The sequence below is a fragment of the Achroia grisella genome, unplaced genomic scaffold, assembly GCF_030625045.1.
Source record: "Achroia grisella isolate CSIRO2021 unplaced genomic scaffold, CSIRO_AGI_Agris_v1 utg821, whole genome shotgun sequence".
NCBI lineage: Eukaryota > Metazoa > Arthropoda > Insecta > Lepidoptera > Pyralidae > Achroia > Achroia grisella.
In genome coordinates, this window is record NW_026713035.1 from 3,649,914 (window position 1) to 3,664,186 (window position 14,273).

At 31.9% G+C, this 14,273-nt stretch overlaps 1 protein-coding gene across 1 annotated transcript; it reads left to right on the forward strand.

Annotated features, from left to right (window-relative positions):
- The first annotated feature begins 978 nt into the window (after positions 1–978).
- Positions 979–6,967, forward strand: LOC131852068 (polycomb protein EED-like). The gene is made up of 7 exons (XM_059202673.1): positions 979–1,139; positions 1,270–1,409; positions 2,962–3,133; positions 3,798–4,337; positions 4,835–4,987; positions 5,222–5,338; positions 6,239–6,967. Exons 1-7 carry the CDS (start codon positions 1,116–1,118, stop codon positions 6,329–6,331), a joined length of 1,239 nt encoding a protein of 412 aa, XP_059058656.1. The 5' UTR covers positions 979–1,115; the 3' UTR covers positions 6,332–6,967.
- The last annotated feature ends 7,306 nt before the right edge of the window (positions 6,968–14,273 follow it).

A 14,273-nucleotide genomic window follows, 5' to 3' on the forward strand; every position in this document is an offset into this window, starting at 1 on the left:
TAGTATTTATTTGTTACTGTAATTACATAAGCGAGTGGTATTGTTAGACTTATAATAAAGATATTAAAATATTGTTTTATTTTTATTTGTCTTATTGCCTAATGCATACTAGCTGAAGGCTCGCCTAATGGTAAGTAACAAGAATAACCGACACCTAGAATTATATGGATATCCGACAGCGAACAACAACAAAATACATTGTGATATCCTGATATCATCATATGGGCTATGTGCGCAGTGCCTAAAATGTAGTAAGTATTAATAACTAATTATTATGTATTTCATTTTTAATTTGATATGGGCATACTTAAATTAAGTTCTTTACGATATTCAATAATTTTGATTTCATTATGAACTCAAATTGATCTAAATTTCCAATTGATTACATCCATAACGGCAATTGTATTTAAATATGTGTGAAAGAGACAGAATGCTTGATGGACTCATAATCATAACACACATTTCCTTATATGGTAGACTGAGCTAAAATGAATTGACACTTAAAAGTATATATCAAATTTATCTTACATTCTGTACGTGTCATGTCTGTACTTATTTCGACTTAGAATTATTGTTTTTCTTTTTTATGGGTTGGCACTTCTGTGCATTTGCCAATATACAAAATTTGGGAAACAATGCTTAAGTTATAAAGAAATCTTGGACGATAGGTTTAAAGGATCAGTTAAGTTGACAAAATTATTAAATATGAGGATATAGGAAATAAAATGTTAGTATATTATTATTAGGTACTAATTAACTCTTAAATATCAGAAGTCATATTGTATTTTTATATTTACAATTTTATGGTATTACTGCGTAGAAAAATCGAAATACGTTTATACAATATCAATAAGATATCATTAAGATATAATAACATTGGAACATATTTTGTGCAGTCATGAAAGTCTATCGATGTCGATGTCAATTACTACCATTTCCCGCGAAAATGTTGACATTTGAACATTGACGTTTGAGACGCCACTGTCAGCTGATATGAATCGTTTAGTTCTAAATTAAATTAATTTACTTATGTTTTAAAATAGACTAATATTGTATGAAACTTACTGTACTATTTAGTTAAATTGTGACAATTTTCGTTTTTAGTAAGACTGAATATGAATTTTTCGGATAATGAAGCTGTAAGTTGAAATATAACCATGCTAAAAAAAGACCATGTGATCTGCCTTCGTATCATAATATACAAAAAACTGACACTAAAAAATAATAGCACAATTATTAAATAATCTAATATTATTATTACTGACGTAGGACGACACGTCGAGCGTTGAAAGCACCTCAAATACAGACAATACATCGCGTAGTGAAACTCCAACCAATTCCCGCGTGAAGAAGCGAAGACGAGGCAAGAAGAAAAGCACAAAACAAGTCAAACCTCCTTATAAATTTAAGTAAGTTTGAAGTGATGATTTCTTAGTGTTTTTAATTTGTTACTTTAATGAAACAAGAATATCCTTCATTTTTTTATTCGACTGTCAAGTCTTTGCTCTCTATTAAAGTTGCTTTTTACAATCACTAGTTGGTAGGGTATTAAAATTGATAAATTGTTTAGAGAAATTTAAATATGACATTAAATTTCCCTAGTAATACTGAACACCTTGTTTATCAGCATACTTAATTAGTATTTATTAATGTACAAAATAATAATGAATAGTGAATTACCTAGTGTATATTAGAAGTAATCTTTTCATCCCAAAGGCTGACTGGTGATAAATTCCTTTGAGCATTACATCCACCTTCTGTATATTCTTAGAATTTTGTGTGGATATAATCTAGCAAATAGGTCCAATTCATATAAGTAAAATAATAAATGTATATTAGTTACTTGAGTAACAGAATAGTAGTCATAACTGTTAGAGCAGACTTGGTACTGTCTGTATTTGTACTTTATCATCCATTCACAAGTATAATGGAAATTCTAAGCACAAGACTCTAGAATATTTTTTATTAAATGTTTTCAAGAGCAAAAGAGAGGAGATTCTTAAGTTCTCAAGGTAAATTAGCACATTTCAGTGACTGAAATGAATTACATTTATGGTTGCCATTCTATGATTTTTATGAAAACAATGATGATAAATGTCATATTTTAATAACACAACAAGAAACTGTATATAATATTATTACAAACAAATAAACTACATAATCCTACCTACAATTATAAGCTATTGGAAGTTCATTTAAAAAAGCCAATATTAATGACTGAATGAATGCCAATAATAACGCAATAATAAATGCTTTTTGTTGACTATCTTAACATAATTGCTAAGAATTAATGTTAAGATATTGAACAAAAACTCCATCCTGGATAGTATTGGGCTATATTCCCAACTAATCTACTCTGCTAACTAATTTCGATCCAATGATGAAATGCTCCAGCAACATATAAATTTCTTGTTCAATAAAACTATTAACCGACATTATTATCAACTTATTCTGTTCACTGTAAATTATATTTCTACATTTATATATATTTATGTATAAAAGTTATTGGAATCAAATTAATATTATAATTCAATGAATTATAAATTTTAGATGTAAAATAATTGATTAAGAAGTCAACATGGAGCTAACATGCTCACTATTGTGCTAAGCTCCTAAATATATAAACAGAAAAAAAATTATATTGAGATTAATTGTAGGATAAGCATGATATCAGAGTACTTAGAAATAGCGGAATCAGAATTAAATCATTGTAGGCATCATATGATATTGTTATGTACATAGTGCTGTTCATCAGTTTGTTTGCCATTCGAATTGCATAGAGAAAAAAGAGAGTCCTTGATTTTGGTATTAATTTTAATGTTCTTAAACCAGCGTGCACAAGGGAACATCAGAGACATGGGTCAAGGGACGTGAATATATAAGACTTCTGCATCTACCTGGTACTCCCTTTTATTTGATTTTAGTGCAGCATTGCAATACTTACTAAGAGTTTTTTCACAGTTGTAGTGCCAAAGAAGATCATGGACAACCATTATTTGGTTGCCAGTTCAACCACCACTTGGGTGAGGCTGAGCCATTAATATTTGCCGTTGTTGGCAGCAACAGGGTCTCTATATATGAGTGTCCAGAATCTGGAGGCTTCAAATTCTTGCAGTGCTATGCGGATCCTGATGTAAGTCGAATAGTAAATATTTATTTTTATCTTTATCATGCCATCAGTCATCCCATTAGTAGATTCACTAATAATAAATAATAAAATATTGATGTGAACATTATCCTTTATGTGGCAGTTATAGCAATTTTCTACATGACCAAATTGGATTAATTATTTTTCTGGATATAATTTAATACAATTTTGCGGAGGGCCAATTGAGGACCTGCAGTCTCTCCGATTAATATTTAATTTTTTATCAATGTTTCTTTCAGTAAAGAGATATATATATATAATAACTCTATTTGCACCATATCAAGCTACTGTTAATACTTTTTTATTTTTTGTGTCGTCAAATATAAGCCTCTTCACTAATAATAATTATATACAATAATTACAATTATTAAGAACAACCTAGACATGCCTAGGAATAGTGACTGTTTTTATAATATAAGGTCTGTAGATGATAATTATGGGTCTTCAGAAACTTAATAACTGTAATTTTTTTATACTGTCTCGGTGTTCCGCCGCCTTACTTCCGATATTACAATACTTCGCACGGTATAATATTGTACTCATGAGTATGATAACTAGACCATTATGTACATATGTATTTCAGTATTTCTACCAGTTCATTTTTTTTTTACAAATAATAGTACAAGCTTTGTGTATCGACATTTCTCAGGTTGACGAAATATTTTACACTTGCGCCTGGTCTTATGAAGAGGAATCGAATTTGCCACTATTAGCTGTTGCTGGATCTCGAGGAATTGTTCGGATATTCCAACCCGCCACACAGACCTGCATAAAACATTACATAGGTCATGGTCACGCCATCAATGAGGTCAAATTTCATCCCCGAGACCCAAACCTACTACTCTCGGCTAGCAAGGACCACGCACTGCGTTTATGGAACATCATGACTGATGTATGTATAGCAATCTTTGGAGGTGTCGAAGGACACAGAGATGAGGTGTTGAGCGCTGACTTCGATCTCAAAGGAGAGAGGATCATGTCGTGCGGCATGGACCATTCTCTCAAGTTATGGAGACTGGATAAACCATCTATGAATGAAGCCATCAAACAGAGTTATAATTACAATCCACATAGAGCGCTGAGGCCGTTTAACTCATTAAAAGAACATTTCCCGGATTTTTCGACGAGAGATATTCACAGAAACTACGTAGATTGTGTCAGATGGATGGGTGATCTTATTTTGTCAAAGGTTAGTTGGAATTCAAATTATAGCTTAAGAAAAAAATCTCTGTTTACCGCATCTGGGCTCATTTACCTCTAAAGAGCAATTCAATTTGACATTTTTTTTGTTGTGCCATATTATTAAGTGGTAAATCAATACCATCCAATTTTTCCGACCATAGCTACAATCAAAACGTGATTAGATATTTTCTACCATGCGTTTTTATAGCATTTTTTTAGAATTCACTTTTCACTTCACTTGAATGATCTTCCAGCAATATTATTTCCAAACTGATGATGATATTGATCACTTCAAGAAAAAGCTTATTCCTTCTTAAAAGGCCAGCAACAAACTTGCAATTCCAATTCTCCTGGTGTCTCGGGCAATCACTTACCATCAGGTGGCAAGGAATGGCAAGTTTGTTTATATTGCCTGTCCTTGCCACCAAATGTGTATATTATAACTATAAAAAAACAAAGTCTTGTTCTTTTTTCACACTTTTTCAATGTATTATTGTTGTGCAGTCTTGTGAAAACGCCATCATCTGCTGGAAGCCCGGCCGCCTGGAGGACACGGAGCTGCGGCCCGGTGACAACACCGTCACCATCGTACACAGATTCGATTACAAAGAGTGCGAAATTTGGTTCATTCGATTCGCAGTTGATTACAGCCAGAGAGTAAGTAAACGTTGGTTATTTTTAATATAATAATACTGAATACTTGTTGCCTAATAATTGGGTCTTAATAGAAATATCTTTATGGTAAATGAAGGTATTTATTTACCTCTGTCAACTAGCTTACACTAGCTATGGTCATGAATTGGTTAAGCTCGAAACCGCGCGTGAAAGAACAGGTTGTGTAAAGATAGCTAGTTGATGAGAAGACTAGTGTGATGATGATGGATGACGCAGGTGATCGCGTTGGGCAACCAGTGCGGTAAAACGATGGTGTGGGAGCTGGGCAGCGTGGCGGGAGGCTCGCGCGTCTCACAACTCGTGCACCCTCGCTGCGTGGCGGCCGTCAGACAGGTACTTACTTCATTTTCTTATAATACGTCTGTTGCGAGTCTATTTTCAGAGGACTTATTATCAGTGCGTATGAGACCTAAACAACTTCCTAAAAATCAGTGTTTTAAAAATGCTTGATTGATCTTTTTGTGAATTAGTCTATCTTTAGGGAGTAAAATTGTTAGTCCAATTGTTCCTTAAAATATATATATATTTATAATAGTTATGATATAATCCGAACCGATCAATTAATTTTAATTAATTGGTCAGTAGATTGTTCGGTCCGGATTGCTTTCGATTTTCCCATAATATTTACACAGTATTTATCTGGTGGAATATGGATTCTAAATAGAATAGATATCTAATTTATTTTTTTTGTACTCCATATTGCACCAGATAAAGAAAGTAATTAAAATAATATTGAATAAATTAATAATACAAAAATGGGTCTATCGCTAAGCAATCTCTTCCAGAGAAACTTTTATCGTGTTACGACCTAATTTCAAACACTTCTGTGGGAATGTGTCTCTTCCGGCAACATGTAACAGTATGATTATTTGTTTTCAAATATTTGTGTGTCCTACAATTATTAATTTACCACAGAGTCATAAAACTATTCTATATACCTCAAACGAACCAGTTACGGCCACAGATTAGATTATTGCCTTTCGACAAAATTGCAATAACATGTGCACTCTAGTCTTCCTAACTTGAATTTAAAAATGAATCTGTATTTTGTAAACATGTACAAGTTCATTTGAAAAAATAAGAGCGGAGTTTCATATCAGTTCTTAGCTCGAACGCTCTCCGAACTGACACTAGACTTTGACATATCATAAGAGTAATAAACCTGCATGAAAAAAGATATTTTGATATTGAATTAATCGTGAGAAAATATGTTTATAAATATATGTTTCGCAGGTGACGCTTTCACGGAACGGCAAAGTTTTGCTCGCTTGCTGCGATGATGGCACAATCTGGCGGTGGGACAGGGTCAACAATGTAAACATTTAGACGACTAGCATTCCTCGAACTGACTCTTATTAACCTTTAGTTATTTTTATGTAAGCCTTGCCATATTATACACAAATCCACTAGCTACCATTACACGATACGTTCTTTCGCGCGTGATCTAGATGCGCCATTGAACGGATGACAGTGCTCGTATAAAGGAAGTAAAGAAAAATATTAATACATAAAATTTGACGTTCATAAGCGACTAAAATGTTCTAGATAAATAAATTATTTTAGATCTGATTTTACTTTTTGTGTACTCATTTTCGAGCGCGATTATACGTGTCTTTCTCATTCAGAGAGGAAAGCGTGTAGTATGAAGGCCAACCGCGCGCGATATAGTACGGGAAACATCTTTAATGCACGATGGTCTTTATCTAACATTATATACACATTTTCTACATGTGCAATCGTAAGTGACTATTATATACTTTTTATGTGCTCAGTTTCACGCGCGATTGATTATATGTTTTCATTCAGAGATAAAAGCGTGTCATATAAAGGCTAACTGCGCGCGATACAGCACGCGAAATGTATTTAACGCACGATTGTCTTTTTCTAACTTTATATATACACATTTTTACAAAACAAAAAATTTACGTGAAAGAGTGTACGTGTAAAGGCAGCTTTTGAGAAATTGTAATCTCCCCATTAGAAGAGTATTTATATCTACCACTACACTTAGGTAACTTGGTGTAGGGTTTTATTTTGAATTATCCTTCATTCTGGTCTTATTCTCTCTGGTATTAATGCTTGGTCTCCCTAATTGATTTTTACAATACCTTGTTGTTGAAAAGGATTGTTGATGTAATGCCGTAACCACATGTAAAGTAGGTCATGGCAATAAGTATTTAGAAATAGAAGTTGATTTTGATGTGATTAGTCTGGGATAAGAAGAAAGAATGACGACCTCCAGAAATGTGTTCAGAAAATTGATCGATACAATGCTCAGAACTACTCCTTATGTCAGTGTATGAAGGGGTATATTGAATGGAACATAATAATATAATTAAATGTTTCATGTATAGACATCTCAATTGAATCAATTGTGTACAAAGAAAGAAAAAAAAAATCTGAGAATGGAATAAGAGATCTCGGTACGAATAGAATATGCGAGGGCACAATCTGTACTCTCTGGTTTAATTTTAAAATACTTAATGAAATCGATCTTATAAATACAAAAATATTTCTTTTATGAATATACTTTGGAGTCTAATAATAATCTAAACCACTTAGATACTGTTGTTTTGAAATGTAATAAAGACTAAACTAAATTCATTTAGGTCAGAAAAAGTCATGGTAGTGGCCTAATTAAGACAAGAAATTTTTGTTTTAAACTGAAGTGCTGTTGGCAAAACATTTTAATGCTCTGGAATAGCAATGTATACGTAGGGGACGGTTACCGTTTACCGTCAGCTTATTTGCCATTCCAATTACATAAAAAACTGTTATAATAGATATGAAATAAAGTGTTCTGAATGATTGAAATCAATAATTATGATATTGAGATGTTGAAGTAAATTTTATAATTTGGATAAAAGGATTCGGTTTATAGGAGAAATTAATGGTTAAACGAGTATACCAGAACCATATGTAAATACATTCCTTAACTGTATCTATACCCGATGTCAACTTTATCTTAAACGGTTGCTACTTACCATCAGGTGGACCCTGAACATGTTTGCCGTTCTAGTTACATAAAAAACTTTAATTTAATTAAAATAACCGCTGCACTAATTCAAATAAGATTCTAAAATATATATTTACTATTACGAAAAAACGTTATACTGCAAATAAACGGAAGAGATCTTTGTAACCTGCATACATCACGGAAGTGGAATATAATTCCATTACCATCTATTTTAAAATAGTAGGTTTAAGGTATCATCTGAACAGGCTTTTAGTCAGAGATTGTTCCAGAGAATCTTATTACGAATTAACAGTGGCTTTATTAGACCTAAAAAATAAAAGTGTTCTTTTTATTTAAGTAGTTACGTTTCAAGATGACATGTGAACTGAGTCTTGAAGGTCTGACTTTAGAATATTAATGACGTATAATAACCGATTAATTATAGATTATTAAAATAAATATATTATAATTCTGTATTTTTTATACAAATACAATAAAAGACTGCCTTTAGTCAAATTTCTATTTGTATTGTATTATTTATTCAATTTTATATCAACGAGAGTTGTGGATGGTCTTCAATTAGTATATACTGACTTATGACCACACAGAGAAAACATCACAACCTACTCGCAAACTGGTATATCGCCTTTATGGTTCCCAAAGACATCAACTTTAGAACGGGGTGTAAGCTGTAGGTCGCAGTGCTAAGTATCAAGATTTAGCTGATGATAATGATAATCAATAAGAATGACCCAAAAGGTCATCTTAACTATAATCTCAAGTTATAATCTTGCCGATGTTACCGTGATACACACCGAGATTACCAATTTGACATTAAAAAAACATTTGTGTAAAGCACTGCTTTGTAACCTGTCTTTCGGTTAAAGGGTTAAATATAGTAGTAGTTCCTGTTATGAAATCTTAGTCATCCAGAATGGCAATGCTTGAGAGCATCTTACTCGTTGAGATTTATATTTATAGTGTTATTAATTTATACACGCCACTTATCATGAAGAAGACAATCATCATGTTATTCCAAAAAAGTGTTCTTAAATATATTGTTTGTTAAATAAAAATACAGGTTTTTTTAAAAAATTTATTATGACCAACAATACATTCTACGTTTAACAAAATGAATCACAGGGGCGAAGGTGTTATCTCGTGTCACTACTCCAGCTAACGTACACTGTTGCTTCTAATTACGTGTCTAAAGTAACATTACAGCGTTCACATTTTTTAACAAACCAATGCTGCTTTTCCCCCCTTGACCAAACGAGAAAAATCTAAAAATGACTAATGTCAATGAAAAACTTACAAAATCTAAAGTGGTTTATAAAAAGAAACTTTAATGTGAATACGTTCATTATGGGCCATTCACAAACTACGTCACACCAATTTGAATGATTTGTACCACCCCTCTCCATCCTGTCACAGTTGGTTACACCTTAATAATTAAACTTTCGTTTTCTAACACTAAAATTGAAACGTGACGTCTTAGAGATTTTCACAATTTTTTACTCTAATTTTCTGACCCCAACCCCTTATACAATGTCACACTATTGCGGCCTCCTCTCTATGATGTAATTTATAGATGGCCCCTTATGGCATTATCACAGGTAAATATTTAACTATATTTTTTATGATAATACCTACTAGTATACATTTCGACCAATGTTTCTTGAGAATTTTGTCCTCATCCACGAACATATACGTCACGATGAGAGTACTAACCCCGAGTTTGACCAGACATACTTATCTACATTTTGTGATCCACCCCGAATACTAAGATGGTCAAAAATGTTTTATAGCACTTCAAAATTTAATTAATACTAACTATTTTGTACTTTATTCTCTGAACGAAACAGTTATATGGGAATACAACCCAAGAATCATTGGTCCAGCTATTTGCATGATAATTTTGGGTCACCGTAACTTTAAACGCCTTAAAAATGAAGATTGGGAGGAGCGACTAGTTAAAAACTGTCAACGCTGCATTATCCTAATATCTAACACCAATATCAACGACCCTATTCTTCACTACGGCGTAAATATATATTCAGTACCTATATACTAAATCTAACACCAATGACAGCGTAATTGAATTTCAATTATATTCAGTCTTTAAATTTTATAATTAAAACGAGCAATAAAGACTGGCGTAAAAAACAACCAATGTACAAAATTTTAACATTTAAATTTGAGTTTATTTATTACAAAAGACTTTTTTATATATTAATATTTATATCAGATTTACGTCATAATTGAGATACATGTAATACTTTACGTAAAGATAAACTTATTAATATAAAATAAACTATTAAATAGGGAAAGCGACTACACAAAACATATTCACAACATATACATTGAGCTAATGTTTAAACAAAGAAGATCCACAGATATTATAGACAAATAACATACAAAATTATTATAATTAAATGTAAAATATGTGTACATAATTAATATCTATCAGTCGCACGCCATAGAAATAAATTAATAAACATTACAAGAGTTCGTTGAAACATACATGCCTTGGTATAATAGGAGGTAGGACAAGTATTGGCATCATCACAATGGCATAACACAACATTCATATCCTATACCTAATTATATGCGACTGATCATAAGTGAATAATAATTAAGTAATAAAAAGTGAAATACTGAGATCTTTATAAATAAGGGGCCATCCATAAATTACGTCACACATGGGATAGGGAGGGGGTCGACGAAATCTTACATGTGACATGAGGTGGGAGTCGGTCTATGTGTGAATCCTACATGTGACATAAATGTCGTGATGTCACATTTTGAACTACGTATTATTTTCTTAAGCAACTTCGATTTGCTTGTTATGTCAATCTTTTCTAGATGTAAAATATGTGGCCGCACACTCTGGAAGTATAAAAGGACGAAGGAGGGGAGTTAATGTAATGTAATTTACAGACGGCACCCAAGAGAAAGCATTATAACACCAAAACATGGCAACAATCAACAATAAACGTTATTTCAACATTGTAAAGGCACATAACTATAAATAAACCATTCAAAACAATGGTGTATCAATAAATTTTATTACGTTCATCAGTTTATATATTACATTAATTGCTTGTCACATAACCGACGTGTTCTCAGTCGTTAATCCTAAACTAAGGTCCACCAACAATAATCTAATTACTACAATTTCAAAACCGGACGTTTCCGCACTAGGTAGAGAAATTGAAAATTACAATATACTTGCATATGAATGAATGATATGATAAACAGCAAGCAAGATATATTGACGATTTCTTGTTAGACCGCATAACTGGTAAGCTGGAATTGACTATTAAATCTTGTTTAATTTCTTTTAAAGAGTTCACTGTCCAATTATCTAATTACTTTAATAATCTAATATTACAGTTGTGCGACCATATTCACGTTAAATATCTTTAAGTTTTAGCATGTTTAGTTATTGATATGATTAGCAATTCTCCTACGGCTGGGTGACAAGAGAGACCATTCAGTATTATAGTAGCAACCATATTGTATGTATGTACCATACTGTATGGAGCTGCCAACCTAAATCGTTGAATGATTAAGAACAATATAAATTCTTAGAGTTTGACTGAGTAACACCATTTAAAACAAATATACAGAGCTAAAGGTGCTCGAATCGAGACTCCATACAGCCTAACACTGTTTAGACATTCTTTACGAAATGGATTTATGAAGAAACTATTTAGCAGCGGATGGAAATATAACTTTAACGTTAGTAATGAAACCATTATTTTAGTCCAACGTCTATTATAGACCACTATTACTATTATGGTATTGATGGGCACTAGCTTCTATGGTGCTTTTACATAAGTATGATGCGTTATTAATCAATTGTATTGTCATAACTATTGGTATTGGTAATCAGGCATTATCTGAATATTATATTTAAATGCAATATTATAATCATAACACAGATAAATAACACAAAGAAATAATATAGACGCCGCAACTACAAGAACTCAAATTGTAAGAAAATCAAACGTGTCAACGTTTGATTTAACAAATGACTTGCTTTGATTTTTTTTTTGTATCTAACTGGAAAGACATCCTATCTGCCAGTCCAGATGGTATATTGTAACTGTCGCCAACATACATAAAAACCTCTGCTGGTATTAATCTAATATTAATTCTGCTTTGCCATTTGAGGACTACTCAGATATTATGCCTTTGCAACTACTCTAGAATTGCATTTGATGTTAGACATTTAATTTATTAATTGCAAACCACTCTCTATCTGCCACTACAAAACCAAGTAGGCAATATAGTTTTTATCAATCATTCAAACTTTGAATATAGAATATTAGGTTCTAAAGATCCCAAAAAACAATCAAAATTGTAAGGCAAAGTACTTGTACGTGCGACATCTAAATATATCCGTGACAATCAACCTGACTAAGGATATAACGGATACAAACTACTTTTCTACCAGATTACAACTATACCATCACGTGTTTACGAATTACTACAATTGGGGCGGTTGATGCTTACATACTAAGTGCTAATCTTAAAGTGAAGAGACATGAGCATAATATCGTATACAAAATTAAATAACATAAAAAAATCACGTGGGTTTTGACAAATCATACGCACGCACGTTTATCGGGCACGTAATCTTGCGTGCGGACGCCAAGGGCCATTTCACACGAACGTACCGAAAGCTCAATGGGTATTTTAAATAATATTAACTTAACACGCCATATAGCAAGTGGTTAATGTTTCATCGTTAATGTACCTAATTATAGTGATTCTATTACTGTTGATATTATTTACAGAACGATAAACAGAATAATAGGTATCATTAATAGTTTAAACTGACTGCAGAAACATAGTACGTTCAACATATTAAATACATTTCTAAATAGTTAATAAGGTCGCAGTGTGTTTATGTGTGTAACTGGACCGTCAAACAAGCTGACCACCAATCTGCATGAACAACAGCATTACGTTACGCTATTGGTACATACTTCATGGGTTGCTTTTCATGAAAACTAAGGTCTCCGTACAATTGTTGTTCCGTTTAAAGTGTGCCATGAATTTTAATGCCATATTATAATCTATGGTATGGCACACAATTATAGGTAGTGGTTTTTAGATATGATTAATGGAAATTTTAATTTTGTACGTACTATAGTTATTTTTAATGTTGTGTAGGTATACATATATGTATATTGATTATAGAAAAGTATATTTCGAATATATCTTATTCAACCTGAATCGAGACACTATTTATAACAACCCTTTAATGAATGCGTCATTACCCAAGATTCGCGTTTACCCTAAAGTTGCTTGTGCGTGCGTTGCTTATGTTTAATAACGTTAAGACGACGAGATTATAAATTAATATATGGTAAATAGTACGAGATTTATACTATATTTACCCTGACTATAGAATTTGACTAGTTTCAGATCCTTGACTTAGAATCATAAGCATTCCTTACGAACCATTAAAGGTGTGAAATATATTATCTTTGACAGTAACATTTATACAGTATATATTTATTAATTGTTGCAATATTTTTTTTTCTTGATCGACTTATTTCCTTACGTCTTGCAAGAAGTCGATCAAGAAAAACAAACCTAACTTTTTTCATTCCGTTATCTCCACATACAAACATTTTCATATTTAAATAATCTATTATTTCACGACTCTCTTCGTCTAGAAATACCAAATACACATGGGATATTTAAACATAGTCGGATATTATTTCTTAAATTTATTTATATTTCCATACCTTTAAACATCCGTAAATACTACACTAACGCTCTACAAGAGTAACAACATCAAGAAGAAATAGCTTATACATACTATATATAGATAAGAGTGCAATATATTAGTGATATTTCATAAGAAAATAAAAATGATAATTGAAGATTATAATAGTAGAAGAAAGGAAAGAGATAGCACTAGTTTTTCTCTATCTACCCCATAAGAAATCTGGAATTAAAATACAGATATATAATTTGAATTGTAAATTTACAGACGTAGATTTGGACAAAGAGTTGAGGTCCCAAATAATTGTAGTCAGTCGAGTATGAGCATAAGAAATTGAAGTTATCTTAATGTTATATTACTCCATTTATATATTAGTACTATTTCCATATATACCTTTTCATTGAGCTAAAATATAGATAAATTTCAATAGTCGGTAATTTTAAACATAAAAATTTCATTAAAACATTCTCCTATTTAAATTTCTAACGAGATCGTAACAAAAAGTATTATAATATATAATTTAATTATACACATTTTATGACATACATTAACAACGTAATATGTGT